This window comes from Aotus nancymaae, unplaced genomic scaffold, assembly GCF_030222135.1.
Source record: "Aotus nancymaae isolate 86718 unplaced genomic scaffold, 86718_ANA_hifiasm-v0.15.2.pri h1tg000029l, whole genome shotgun sequence".
NCBI lineage: Eukaryota > Metazoa > Chordata > Mammalia > Primates > Aotidae > Aotus > Aotus nancymaae.
In genome coordinates, this window is record NW_026988442.1 from 23,905,917 (window position 1) to 23,920,867 (window position 14,951).

The window sequence follows — 14,951 nt, forward strand, 5'->3', positions numbered from 1 at the left end:
TAGGCCGCTGGAGAAAAAGGCAGACTCTGGCCAGGCTTGGTGGCTCACGCCTGTAATCACAGCACATTGGGAGGCCAAGGTGGGTGAATCATCTGAGGTCAGGAGTTTGAGACCAGCCTGGCCAACATGGTAAAACCCCGTCTCTATTAAAAATACAAAAGTTAGCCAGGCGTGGTGGTGCATGCCTGTAATTCCAGCTACTAGGGGGAGGCTGAAGCAGGACAATTGCTTGAACTGGGAGGCAGAGGTTACAGTGAGCCAAGATCATGACACTGCACTCCAGCCTGGACAACAGAGTGAGACTCTGAGAGAGAGAGAGGAGATAAAGAGAGAGAAAGGAAGGAAGGAAGGAAGGAAGGAAGGAAGGAAGGAGGGAGGGAGGGAGGGAGGGAAGGGAAGGAAGGAAAGAAAGAAAGAAGGAAGGAAGGGAAATGGTAGTCTCAGTCTGGACTGGAAGACATTAGAAACCCTCACTCACCTGTTCTACATTTGGGATACCAAGGCCCTGCATGGGGTGATGTCTGGTTTGGTCAGGATCCCATTGTAAGAGGGCTAGAGCCCCAAGAGTCCTTTCCCTGGTCCCATTATCCTCATTTTTATTTTTTTAAAGACAGAGTCTCGTTCTGTTGTTGCCCAGGCTGGTGTGCGGTGGTGAGATCATAGCTCACTGCAGCGTCAAACTCCTGGGCTCAAGTGATCCCCCCACCTCATCCTCCTGAGTTGCTGGAACTATAGGCGTGCACCACCATGCCTGGCTTCTGGTCCCATTCTGTCTCTCAGAACATCATGGAGAAAATCTAGAGTGGGAGACAGGAAGTGTCAATACACAAGCATTTACTCAGAAATCCGTCAGCTGCCTAGCCTTCTGAGTTGCCATCAGGGGCTTCAGAAATGAAGAACACGGGGCTATCAGAGTTCAGTAGTCAGGAAGACAGACAACATTGCCAAGACTGTGGTAGTGGGCATCCCCACAATTTAGACTGTTAAGAAAGGTCTCCGTCATTGCAGAAGAATTCCTTCAGGGGAGGACGGTAAGGGATTCTAAAGGGCATATTTTCTTTAGCTCATTGGTTCTTCACTGCCAAAGTCACAGACTTCATCACTCAGATCCCATCAGCCTAGCTCCAAAAACCTGTTTGGTTTCTTTCTAGCAACCTACATTACCTAAAGGCCTTAGTTTTCTCATCTCTGAAATGGAGCTGACAATAATAGCTTCCATTCGTTGACTACTAACTATGCAGTCTGAAATTTATGTAAATTATTTCTTACCCTGAGAAGTGTAGTTTTTATGTTTCATGGATGAGAAAACTGAGGCTTAAAGAGTTCAAGTACTCAAGGTAAAAGTAGTAGCTTAGACTATTCATGTTCCCCAACTGGATTATACATCCTGGCCTTTGACATGAAATTTTGCAGGACCCCTCACTGTCAGTAGAGTTTGTTCCCTGCTCCATTGATGGGGCGCTTGTTCATGTGACCTTCTTGGACCCATAGAATGTTAGATGAAGGATGTGACAGGAGCAGAGTATTTATTTATTTACTTATTTATTTATTTATTGAGACAGTTTTGCTCTTGTTGCTCAGGCTTGAGTGCAGTGGCATGATCTTGGCTCACTGCAGCCTCTGCCTCCCTGGTTCAAGCGATTCTTCTACTGAGTAGCTGAGATTACAGGTGCATGACACCACATCCAGTTAATTTTTTGTATTTTTAGTAGAGATGGGGTTTCACCAATGTTGGTTCAAGACAGGGTGGTCTCAAACTCCTGGCCTCAAGTGATCTGCCCACCTTGGCCTCCCAAAGTGCTGGGATTACAGGCATGAGCCAGCGCGCCCAGCCAAGCAGAGGCTTTAAATGTGCTGTATGGTTTGGCCAAGGCTTCGGTGCCCCAGTGGCCATCATGAGAAGAGCATGCCCCATGTAGTTGCTGTCCTTTAAGTCTGGACACAAGAATGAAACAAGTGGAACAGCAGAGCCAAGTTTGTGGCCTGGAGCCAAGCGCAGCCAACAGGCAGCCTGATGCAGAACTCACAAGCTGAAGATAGCCCATACCAGCAGAGCTGCAACTGATCTGTGAGCATTTGTAAGCCCATGAATTTGGGGGTGGCTTGTTACAAAGCATTACTGTAACCCAGTTATAAAAATTACCTGGGCATGGTGGCACACACCTGTAATCACAATGGGTTCACCTTACCCACACCTAGACAAAGCCGATTTATCAAGACAGAGGAATTAAATTAAGAAAGAGTAATTCATGCACAGCCAGCTGTGCAGGAGACCGAAGTTTTATTATTACTCAAATCAGTCTCTCAAGCTCAAATCAGTCTCTCCAAGCATTCAGGGATCGAAGTTTTTAAAAATAATTTGGGCCGAGTGCAGTGACTCACACCTGTAATCCCAGCACTTCGGGAGGCCGAGGCGGGCAGATCACCAGCTCAGAAGATGGAGACCATCTTGGCCAACACGGTGAAACCTGGTCTCTACTAAAAATACAAAAATTAGCTGGGTATGGTGGCATGTGCCTGTAGTCCCAGTTACTTGTGAGGCTAAAAGCAGGAGAATCGCTGGAACCTGGGAGGTGGAGGTTGCAGTGAGCTGAGATAGTACCACTGTACTCCAGCCTGGTGACAGAGGGAGATCCCATCTCAAAAATAATAATAATAATAATTGGCTTGCCAGGCACGGTGGTTCACGCCTGTAATCCTGCCCTTTGGGAGGCCGAGGTGGGTGGATCACCTGAGGTCAGGAGTTCAAGACCAGCCTGGCCAACATGGTGAAACCCCATCACTACTAAAAATACAAAAAACTGGCCGGACGCGGTGGCTCACATGGGAGGCCAAGGCGGGTGGATCACAAAGTCAGGAGTTTGAGACCAGCCTGGCCAACATAGTGAAACCCTATCTCTATATTTAAAAAAAAAATCAGCTGGGTGTGGTGGCATATGCCTGTAATCCCAGCTACATGGGAGGCTAAGACAGGAGAATTGCTTGAACCTAAGAGGCAGAGGTTGCAGTGGATGACAGAGCGAGACTCCATCTCAAAAAAATAAAATAAAAAATAAATAAGAAAAATAAAAATAACTTGGCAGGCAGGGGCTTGGGAAGTAGGGAGTGCTGATTGTCTCAGGTTAGAGATGGAATCATAGGGGACTGAAGTAAGGTTTTCTTGCTATCTTCTATTCCTGGGTGGGACAGCAGAATTTGTTGGGCCAGATCACCTGTCTGGGGGGTGTCAGCAGAATGTCTCAAGCACTGATCTTAGGTTTTACAACAGTGTTGTTGTCAACAGGAGCAATTTGGGGAGGCTCAGACTCTTGGAGACAAAGGCTGCATGACCCCTTAACTGTAATTTCTAATCTTATAGTGAATTTGTTAGTCCTGCAAAGGCAGACTGGTCCCCAGGCAAGAAGATGGTCTTTTCGGGAAAGGGCTATTATCAATTTTGTTTCAGAGTCAAACCAGGAACTGAATTCCTTCCCAAAGTTTGGCCTATGCCCAAGAATGAACAAGGACAGCTTAAAGGTTAAAAGCAAGATGGAGTCAGTTAGGTCTGATTTCTTTCACTGTCATAATTTCCTGTTATAATATTGCAAAGGCGGTTTTATTATTACAGCAATCTCTGACTCATACAATGGCAGAGCTAGGATATGAAGCATCAGATGTGTTAGGAGCCAAAGACTTTGCTATTTTCTCTATGGTCTAGGTTGTTGGTAACTACAGGTGAGAAAATACAGTAAAAATGTCAGACACTAAATTAAAAAATCTAGAACAAATGCTAGTTATTAATATTATTCATTGTTGCTTTCTTTATTATTATATTGATGATACTAGTCATTTCAGGGTTGTTGGGGGATATTTAGGAGCTATAGTGCCCAGGCTTCTGAGAGAGACATCCTTACGCAAAACTATAATATTATGTAGCCCCCAGAGGTGCTGAGGTGCTTACATTTTCCAACCCGTGACTTCATTAAGACAGTTGAAGACTAGTGCAGCAGAAAGTATTATTCTCACTTCGTAGTTGAGTAACCAGCTCAGAAAAATGAAGTGATTGGCCCAAGATCGCACAGCTGAGTCGCTGATCGGCAGAACTGGAACACAGTCTGCCTGGCTCCAGGTCAAGTGCTTCTAATAACTCCAGATGAGAGTCCACTTTGTCCCCAACCATTCACCCACAGCACTCCCCAGCAGCTCAGGGGGGTTCTGGCACATGCAGCATGATCAGGAAATGCAGGCAGAAGGCAGGAAGGGGTGAGAGGAGTGGAGGGTGGGAAATTAGCTACGGCAGCTTCTTAGGGCAGGGCCCCAATAACTTTTTTTTTTGAGATGAAGTCTCACTCTATCACCCAGGCTACACTGCAGTGGCACCATCTTGGCTTATGGCAACTTCCACCTCCTGGGTTCAAGCAATTCTCCTGCCTCAGCCTCCTGAGTAGCTGCGATTACAGGCGCACACCACCACACCTGGCTACTTTTTGTATTTTTAGTAGAGACAGGGTTTCACCATATTGGCCAGGCTGGTCTCGAACTCCTGACCTCAACTGATCCACCCACCTTGGCCTCCCAAAATACTGGGATTACAGGCGTGAGCCACCGTGCCTGGCCTACTAGTAGGTCACCATCTAAACAGATGGTAACAACTTACCTCCCTTTCTCCTAAGGTATGAAAACACCTGTTTTCTGTACTGTGTGTTCAACTTTAAAACTCCCCAGAGACTATATTCAAGGTTTTTGGGACGGTTTCTAAAGGTGTTTAAACTGTGAAGGGTTTCTCCTAACAGAACCTACCTTCTTGACAGCTATCAAAAATGTTTTAATTTTGGAGATTTTGAGATGCTAAGGTGGGTGAATCACCTGAGGTCAGGAGTTTGAGACCAGCCTGGCCAACATGGTGAAACCCTGTCTCTACTAAAAATACAAAAGTTAGCCAGGCGTGGTGGCGCGCATCTGTAATCCCAGCTACTCGGGAGGCTGAGGCATGAGAATCTCTTGAACAAGGAGGCGGAGGTTGCAGTGAGCTGAGATTGTGCCACTGTGCTCCAGCCTAGGTGACAGAGCAAGACTCTGCTCAAAAAATCAAATAAATACTAAAAATAAATACATACATACATAAATAAAAGGCCTCTGCAGTTTATTCCTCTGGGAATTAGGTCCAGCTCCCCATGTCCAGTAAACCCATGTGAATGTGTGCAACCAGACCTGGCCTGCATTTGTGTGTTGATGCAGAGAAAAAGGAGGCAGGGCTGCAACGAAGTACACCCAGAGGTCTGCTCCCCCATCACTCACCAGGAAACCAGCTGCCACCTCAGCTCTGAGTGGGAGTTTCTTTTCATGCTGTTTCCAAAAATAAAAGCTACAGTCAGCTTGGGAAGAACTTTTCATCAAGCGGAACAGAGAAACCAAGTAGAAAAGATTCAAAAGAGTTGGTGAGATTATCCAGTCCACCCCCATCGTTCATTACAGGAGGAAATTGAAACCCAGAGATGTTGAGTAACTAGTTCAAGGTCACACCACCGAAGAGTGGAAAAACCAGCAGCAGAACTCAGCTCAAACCCAGCTCGAAGCCAGGTGCTCTAACTTCTAGCTGAGCGTCTTAGTCCTCTTCTTCTATAACAGAAGACCATAGACTGGATAACTTATAAAAAACAGTGACTTACTGCTTACAGTTCTGGAGGCTGGGAAGTGCAAGATCAAGGGACTGGCATTTGGCAAGGGCCTTCTGGCTACATCATCCTGTGGTGGAAGGCAAAAGGGCTAAAGGTTTTGCGGGATAGGAGGACAAACTCATCCTTTATAAGGATGCTCTTCTCAAGGTAATAAACCCATTCCCAAAATAATGGCGTTAATTCTGATTAATCCTCATAACGTGACTACCTCTTAATGGTCCCATCTCTCAATGCTGTTGCACTGGGGATTAAGTTTCCAGGACATGAACTTTGGAAAATACATTTAAACCACAGCACTGAGTGCTCTTTATGTTATAGCAGGGAGTATCTATGATCTCCACTCACAGTCCTTTAAGACTGCCTTTCTTCCTATCTCGGTTGATTTTTAAAATGATGGAAAAGTGAGGCTTCTTGAAAAATGGATGTCTGCATAAAAATCATGGTAACATATCTATGTGCCTTTGTGTGTGCTGTCCCCACTGCCTTGGATTCCCTTCTCTGCCTAACTGCTTGAACTCCTCCTTATCCATCAAAACCCCAAAGAATTGCTGCCTTCTGTGAAAATATTCCCTGGCTCTCCAGGGCCGCTGGTTGTTCCCTGCTCTATGTTCTTGGCCCTGACCTTGCCCCAGCACTCAGAACACTTTATGGTGGAACTGGGTCTTCTCCACGAGAGTGAAAACTCTACAATGGCAGAGATGTACCAAATTCACCAGCACACAGCTTAAGCTACAAAACGATGGACTTTGAACCACAGTCTCCATGAGGGAGGGAATTTATCGTTCCACCCCAGCTCCCAGCTCACAGTGTGAGCCCAAGGAGGGTTAGTTATTACTGAAGGACTCTGAACAGGGACGTTCTACAACGGGAGGAGATTCTAATCCTGGAGCCACGGAGCTTTCGACAGACACTTCCTGGACATGCCAAGCAGGTCAGGCTGACAAATGACTGAGCACTAAAAGGCACAAGAAGCTCTCACATGTGTATAGGCCTCCAGGGCTACAAAGCACTGGCAAAGGGGACCTCATCTGAGTCAACTCTGAAAGTGCTCTTCAGCGCTGCTTCCCTGAGGCCTACTTCACCTTCTGCCAAGGGACCACTGCTCCCAAGTCTGGCTGACCCTGACCTCAGGACTGTAAGACACGAAGGGGCACAGAGGGAAGGAGTAAGTCAAGCTAAAAATACATGACTGAACATGCATTTATATTACAAGACTTAAGGGGAAAAATAGGAGCAACTCCAGCCGTAAAGTAACCTGTATACGATAAGTTAAATTGAGAAAGAATTACCTACTTTCACAAAGTGGGCTGCGGTTTACTGGGCTCTGCACTTCCTTAAGAGCATTAGAAAAGAACACACAAAACACCGAAGTGTGGGATTTCGTTATCTCCAGTTTACTTTAATTTGCTTGTTTACACATATGATCTGTGTATACATAACAGCGGCAAGAGCCATTCTCTAAATACAATCTGGTACCCAGACCATGACAGATGCACGTGGAAAATGAGGCGTCAGTGAACTGATCTCAACATAGGTAAAATAAGCACGGCAGTATTCTATGATCACAGATGCTCCCAGAGCCTCTTGTTCAGCAACTGGGGGTGACAGACACTTTTCAACACAATACAGGACAATTTTAACAAAAGACCCAGACTCCAAATGGCGCCCAGAATATATTCATTTCTCTGCCTTCTCTAAAGGAGGTGGAAAGTTCTAAAGGCTTACTCAAGAGAAAGGAGGCAGGAAGACTATCGCCTGCCAAGCAGATGCTGAGCACTGTACAGGCACCATTTCCCTTCATCATCTCCACTTGACGGGCGATGAAAACGAGGTTTGCCATGATCACACAGCCAACAGGAGTGTTGCCAAGATATGAACCCACATCTCACGTCTGCTTGAGCCCAAATCCTTTCTCTATGTCAGTCATGCTGTCTCACATAGGAATAGAAGGCACACTCCCAAGGAAGAGGGAAGGGTGCTCAGCATGGACAAGTGGCGGAAGTCTCATCGATACAGAAGGCTCTGCAACTGACACTTTCCACAGAGTTAATTTAGTGCAGAGCCCGAATCAGACCCACATGTGATAAATATCTGGAGATTTAAGTGTCACAAATGAACTTCTGGAGTCACCTTTGCCTATTCCCTTTTGGTGTTGAACATGACACTTAGAAGACCTTTTTGGGTTTTTTGTTGTTGTTTTTGAGATGGAGTCTCACTCTGTCACTCAGGCTGGAGTGTAGTGACATGATCTTGATGATTTCAGCTTACTGCAACCTGTGTGCTCCCGGGTTCAAGCGATTCTCCTGCCTCAGCCTCCCACGTAGCTGGGATTACAGGTGTGCACCACCACACCCAGCTAATTTTTGTATTTTTAGTAGAGACGGGGTTTCACCATGTTGATCAGGCTGGCCAGGCCTCAAGTGATCCTCCCACTTTGGCCTCCCAAAGTGCTGGGATTACAGGTGTGAGCCACCATGCCTGGCTTAGGAGAGCTTTCAATCCCTTCAACAAGCCCCTGCCACCTACTCCGAGGCCACTCCCACCACTGGCTTATGAATGTAAGCAACAGAGGGTCACATTGTGCCAATGCCTCCAAAGCACCATGGCGCCACCTCTCATATCTCATCGCCTGTGTTTCTGCCCCTTTTGGGTGCAACGTATCATGACACATTGTGATCGACAAAGTTAACCTGCAACTTGATGGGATATGAAATATTTAAAATATATCTTCATAAAAAACTTTACATCGAAGATTCACCCTCAACCAGCCAGTCAGGTGTAGTGCTTCTCAGTTATTGCTACTATCAGGCTTGACTGGAGAGAGGGGCAGCAAGGCAGCTTGAAGGGTGATTACCCCAACAGCAAGGGGCTTGGTTTGAAAGGCTTAAGGAGATAGTCTGGGAAAGAACAGGAGACATCTTATCACAGGGCATGAAACTGCTTTTGTGGATGGAGGCGACAGGATTTCTAACCCTTCCCTGCACTGTCACAGCAAAGGCCACAGAATGACAAAGCTGGAAACTGAAAAATGCTGCGAAGGGGAAAGAAACAGTAAACTGTTTTCAAGGCCAGTTGAACAGGCCCAGGTATGATTTGGTTTGGTTGGTGATGCAAATTAACAGGAGGGAGGGGCCACGGTCATGCCACCTTTTAATAAGGGTGATTTTGCAAACAGGTTGGCTTTTTGCCATCTGAGGGAGGCATTTTACTTCACGTCTGAATTATCATAATCTTGTCCAAAAGGTACAGATGCCCTGGGCCACAGCAAAGTGATCAACATACTCAGCACATGATCCTATAGCAAACTGTTCAGTCTGTGCCACTGATATGTGGTCAGAGGAGTTTCAGTGCAAGCATGCATTCTGCAAAGTCACCCTGACTCACCTTAAAATTCAGCAGGCTGTTACCAAAATGCCTGCTTTCTGGTTTTATTATCGTATTTATTTATTTTTATTATAGAAACGGGGGTCTCACTATGTTGGTCAGGCTGGTCTCAAACTCCTGGGCTCCAGTAATCCACCCACAGCAGCCTCCCAAAGTGCCAGGATTACAGGTGTGAGCCACTGCACCTGGCCCAGCTTTCACTGTTAACAGAGAAAACAGCCCCATGAGGTGGAATTTACGACTATCAGCCCAGAGTTTGGTTTATAACAAGTAAATTAGTGTTCTAAACCAACCAGCCAATCCTCAAAACAATCTACGTGCCAGAGTGCAGCACTGGAGTTGTGAGTTATTTTCAGGAGTTTTACCAACAAAGAACAAATGCCATAGTTCTTATCAAAAACTGTAAAGGATTCAAACAGAAAAAAAGATAATCTTATTGCTCCAAAAAACCAGCATATAGTAATAGAAAACACGGACAGAAAATGATCATAGTCCATTACATACGAATTCATCCAATACTCGGTCGGAGAGGCACTGCATGTTAAAGGGCCTGTTTCAGTAGCTAATCACAAGCCAGTTGCAATATTTAAACATTTCATGGATGAAACAAATACTATAACCAGAGAGTGTCCTTCAGGCATCAGAGTGTTTTATAAAGAACCCTGCCTGAAACAGATGCCCATGCAAAATTGACCAGAGGGAAATACTGTTTTTTTTTGTTTGTTTGTTTTTGGAGATAGAGTCTTGCTCTGTCGCCCAGGCTGGAGTACAGTGGTACAATCCTGGCTCACTGCAACCTCCACCTCCCAGGTTCAAGCAATTCTCCTGCCTCAGCCTCCTGAGTAGCTGGGATTACAGGCGCATGCCACTATACCCAGCTAATTTTTGTATTTTTAGTAGAGACGAGGTTTCGCCATGTTGGCCAGGCTGGTCTCCAACTCCTGACCTCAGGTGATCCGCTTGCCTCAGCCTCCCAAAGTGCTGGGATTACAGGTGTGAGCCACTGCGCCTGGCCAGAAATACTGTTAAGTAACAGCAGTAAGAGCCATTAAAATCTAAAGACAACTAGAACCTGGGAGAAGGCAGCAAAGGAGCCCCAAGGCTCTGGCCTCCCTTTTAGCCACACCATAGAGGCTTTCCTGATTCTGCCCTTTTGCTGAGCCTTAGCTCCCCACCCTAGGGACAAAAGGAGTGTTCCAGACAAAGGTCAAGCCTTGCCAGGGACAAAAAGTGCCTAACTGGGAATGGTGGTGCTTACGACACTGGTGATGTTGCCAAGAATAGTCTGAGGACTAAACTCACTCCCCAGACTTCAGCACCACCCACCAAAACTGCCTGGTACACTTTCCCTCTGAAGTAGGATCAATAATTTAGCCAAATAACTAAGCAAAATATATTTTAAAAAAAATAGATTCGTCATTGTCCTTCTGTCCCCACTTTTGTTACTCTTTTACTTCTTGTAACTGTCTTGCTTCAAATTCAAACTACAGCTCTGGGGAGGAAGTCCTGGGGAGAAGGCTTTCAGATACCAATACCCATATGTCCCGTACCAGCCCAGCAAACCGAACAAGGTGCCAAACACCTTCTGGGACAAGTTGTGGAAATAAACAGCTGTGCACAGAAACATCAACACCCAGATGAAAGTCAGAACGCCTAGGGCCACCACCAGGGTGGTGATGGCGGTGTGGAGGCAGTGGCTTCGGTCCGTCTTCACCTCATGCATCACAGACATCTCTTCCACAATCATGAGGGCGCAGAAGGTCAGCAGGAAGGAGTGACCTGAGATGTCAAAGCCATGCCAAAAGCCCCCTTCCCGGTGGCACTGCTGCTTGCTCTGGTGCTCCTTTCTGACCCCCTCTAGGGCCGGGGACTGGTAGCAGGTACCCGTGTAGTGTTCAACGTTGGAGAAGATGGAGGTGCAGACGTACCAGATGGCCGTGCCCACAAGCAGGGTGCTCAGCCGCCGCAGGACCAGGCCAGCCTTGCCGGTCAGGTGGTAGTTGGTGAGGGCAATGAAAGGCAGGAGGAGACAGAACGTCCAGGCCCAGGCCATTTTGACAAAATACCTGACAGAGGAGGAAAGCGGAAGTGAAGAGAGGAAACACGGCGGAGAGGACACCATGTCAGGACTCAGGTCTCTAGACTGCCAAGGGAGGGAAAATGAGAAAACTCATCAAAGCTACAGATCACAGCAACTATCATGTTTTAAATACTTACCATATGCTTCACTTACTAAGTACTTTTTTTTTTGAGATGGAGTCTTGCTCTGTCACCCAGGCCAGAGTGCAATGGTGCGATCTCAGCTCACTGCAACCTCTACCTCCTGGATTCAAACAGTTCTCTACCTCAGCCTCCTGCATAACTGGGATTACTGGCACGGCCACCACACTCAGCTAATTTTTGTATTTTTAGTAGACACAGGGTTTCTCTATCTCGGCCAGGCTGGTCTTGAACTCCTGACCTCGTGATCCACCCGCCTCAGCCTCCCAAAGTGCTGGGATTATAGGCGTGAGCCACCGCGCCCGGCCTAAGTACTTTATTTTTAATTATTATTATTATTTTTTTGAGACAAGAGTCTCGCTCTGTCGCCCATGCTGGAGTGCAGTGACGCAATCTTAGCTCACTGCAACCTCTACCTCCTGGGTTCAAGCGATTCTTCTGCCGAGTAGCTGGGATTACAGGTGCACATCACCACACCTGGCTAATTTTTGTATTTTTAGTAGAGACAGAGTTTCACCATGTTGGCCAGGCTGGTCTCGAACTCCTGGCCTCAACTGATCCAGCTGCCTCAGTCTCCCAAAGTGCTGGGATTACAGGCATGAGCCACCACAACCAAACCACCCCACAACCCCTGTGTAAGTACTTTAAATGTATTAACCAGTTAATTTGTAAACGACTCTATGAGGTAAGTACTGTTATTATCCGCATTTAACAGAAAAGAAAACTAAGACACAGGGAAGTGCCAAACCCAAAGTGGAGGAGCCGGGATTCAAATCCAGGACCTGTGGTCTTAAGCACTATGTTATTTACTTAGGAAAATAATAATAATTCAGCATCTACCAAATGCCAGGAGCTTTCACACACATTCACTTTCCCACAGAGCACTCTCATTTACCCTGGGAAGAAGGTACCATTGTTGCATTTTATAGACAAGAAATCTAAGGCTCAGAAAACTAGTACCTTGCCAGGGTCACACTCATATAACCAGCAAGCACAGATTCAACCACGATTTGGACAGCCCCAAAGTCCACATTATTTCTCCCATACCATGTGTTTTTTTTCTTTTTCTTTTTCTTTTTTTTTTTTTGAGACAGGGTCTCACTCTGTCACCCAGGCTTACATGCAGTGGCACAATCATACCTCACTGCAGACTCAAACTCCTGGGCTCAAGTAATCCTCCCGCCTCAGCCTCACAAATAGATGGGACTACAGGTTTGTGCCAATGTGCCTGGCTAATTGTCTGTGTGTGTGTGTGTGTGTGCCCGCACGCACATGCGCACGCACAGGCAGAGATGAAGCCTTGCTATGTTGCCCAAGCTGGTCTTGAACTCCAAACCTCAAGCAATTATCCTGCCTCAGCCTCCCAAAGTGCTGGGATTACAGGCATGAACCACTACACCCAGCCTGGTTCTTTCCCAATAGCACAGTCTTGTAACAATGAGCTTTACTTTAAGCCAAAGACCTGGGTTTAAATCTTGACTCTGACTTATTATACCTCCTACCTCTTCAGCCCTCAGTTTCTTCAGCTATGAAACAGAGCTGGGGACCAAATGATTTTTTTATTTTTGAGACAGAGTTTCACTCTTGTCACCCAGGCTGGAGTACAATGGCACGATCTCGGCTCATTGCAACCTCCGCCTCCTAGGTTAAAGCGATTCTCCTGCCTCAGCCTCCCAGGTAGCTGGGATTATAGGTACCTACCACCACACCCGGCTAATTTTTCTATTTTTATTTATTTTTATTTATTTATTTTGAGATGGAGTCTCACTCTGTCACCCAGGCTGGAGTGCAGTGGCACAATCTCAGCTCACTGCAGCCCCCACCTCCCAGGTTCAAGCAATTCTCCTGCCTCAGCCCTCCGAGTGGCTGGGATTACAGGCATGCACCACCACACCCAGCTAATTTTTGTATTTTTAGTAGAAATGGGGTTTCTCCATGTTGGCCAGTCTCGAACTCCTGACCTCAGGTGATCCGCCCGCCTAGGCCTCCCGAAGTGCTTGGATTACACGTATGAGCCACTACGCCTGCTATGGCTCTTTCCTAATGGCAGAAACAGTCCTGTAACAAAGTTTTACTTTAAGCCAAAAGACCTGGGTTCAAAGCTTGACTCTGACTTAACTTACTATACCTCCAACCTCTCCAGACCTCAGTTTTTCAGCTATTAAACAGAGCTGGGAGGACCAAATGATTTTTAAGATCCCTTCTAGATTTAGATTCACTAGTTCCCTCTCATTAATCAGCACAGAGGCTTGGAACAAAACTCCAGGATCCATGGCTACCCCCAAAACAGCAGGGGCGTGTTGTCAGCCAGGCCACTTGGCTCCCAGCTTACCTAGGCCAGAGGAAGCAGCAGCTGCCTTGTCCGCCTCCCCTGTGCTCATGAAGGGTGCTGACCTAAACGCGGGACAGAAACCTGGGGCCACTACCACCCTCATGACCTATTCTTAGCCCAGTCTCTCAGGGTGGGTGAGGAAGGACGGTGGGCCAAGGACAGAAGGACTCTTTTCTAGGTTCCAGTGGCTTCTAGGGCACCACTCCAGGGCCTGTCACTAAAATCTTCACTGGGACTGATAAGGAAGATCTCGCCAGAGCCAAGACCCGTCAGGCATTTGAGGGAGCTGCCTGTGAGAGAAACCAGGGTTTTAAGCAGATAACCAAAGTTGGGCTGACTTTCAGGACACGCTGGAGACACTTATTCTGGAAGACACTTAGGCTCACGTCAAGGGAGCAGTTTTATCTTTCAGAATTCCCCTTTATGTCTGGAACAGTTTTTGTGCAATAAACTTACTGGCCGGGAGTTTTGAAAAAAGAAGGCAAGCAAGCAAAGGAGTGGATGGGTGGAGCTAAGGCGCTGTCTCAAAGCCCCGGCTGGGATTGCTTTTCTGGGCCACTGCCATGCATTCTGAGTGGCGGAGATAATCCAAGGAGATTCAGGGGAAAGGGCACAGACTAGGGGGTTCCACTCCTCTGTGAGTATCTCGGAGCGGGGGCTCTGTCTGTCACAGGCTAGGGCGAAGCTCTTCCACAGGTGGTGATGGGATTCTGCCACACGCCGCAGGGATCTGATTTGGCGCAGGGTGGGGTCTGTGCGGGGTCTGACACAGGCAGGCAGGACAGTGAGGTGGCATCTCCCAAACAGGTCAGGGGCCAGCTCCTAACTCCAAGGGAAGGCGAGGGAATGGCGACATGGGCTGTTTCATCCCCACCCCACTGCACACCCTACACTCAGAGACACACACGACCCCGCTCGCCACCGCCTGCCCAGTCAAGCTCAGGCTGCCCAACGTGAGTCTGCAAACACGAACTGCTAGTGACACCCGCTACCCCGGGCCCCCCAGGAGCGACACGCGTGCAGATGCTGCTGTCACGGCTGGGAGGGGGACCTCCCCTCCAATGACTCGTCCACCACGGCCTGGCTGCGCGAGGCGACAACGGGCCGGCTCTGGCTGGGACAGCAGAAGACCGGGGTGCACTCACATGTTGAGGACGTTGCGCTTGTTGCTGAGGTAGCTCTCGGGCAGCGGGGACAACTCCTTGAGGAGGGAGCCCGCCAGCATGGAGGCCACCAGCGCCCAGGGCAGATAGCGCCGCACGGCCGCCCGCACCAGCGTCCCCCGGAGGAACCACGCACAGCGCTCCAGATGCTCCATTCCCTATCTTGTCGGCCACCGTCCGCTTCCTTGTGCCCTC

The 14,951-nt window shown here is 47.7% G+C and overlaps 1 protein-coding gene across 2 annotated transcripts; it reads right to left on the minus strand.

The window, feature by feature from the left end:
• Positions 1–7,030: 7,030 nt before the first annotated feature.
• On the minus strand, positions 7,031–14,936 carry FITM2 (fat storage inducing transmembrane protein 2). Of its 2 annotated transcripts, none has more exons than XM_012467232.3 (2): positions 14,739–14,936; positions 7,031–11,107 (listed from the first exon to the last, which is right to left on the minus strand). In XM_012467232.3, exons 1-2 carry the CDS (start codon positions 14,909–14,911, stop codon positions 10,492–10,494), a joined length of 789 nt encoding a protein of 262 aa, XP_012322655.2. In that variant the 5' UTR covers positions 14,912–14,936; the 3' UTR covers positions 7,031–10,491. The 2 variants fall into 2 exon arrangements, with proteins under 2 accessions (XP_012322655.2, XP_012322656.2); XM_012467233.3 differs by lacking the exon at positions 14,739–14,936 and adding an exon at positions 13,594–14,555 and having other exon boundaries at positions 7,031–11,184.
• Between the last annotated feature and the right edge of the window lie 15 nt (positions 14,937–14,951).

Bases quoted from the DNA above. Each gene is read 5' to 3' on its own strand.
- FITM2 (XM_012467232.3), bottom strand. From the start codon at position 14,911: ATGGAGCATCTGGAGCGCTGTGCGTGGTTCCTCCGGGGGACGCTGGTG. The intron at 11,108-14,738 runs GTGAGTGCACCC...CTCCTCTGTCAG, and splicing joins AAGCGCAACGTCCTCAACAT to GTATTTTGTCAAAATGGCCT.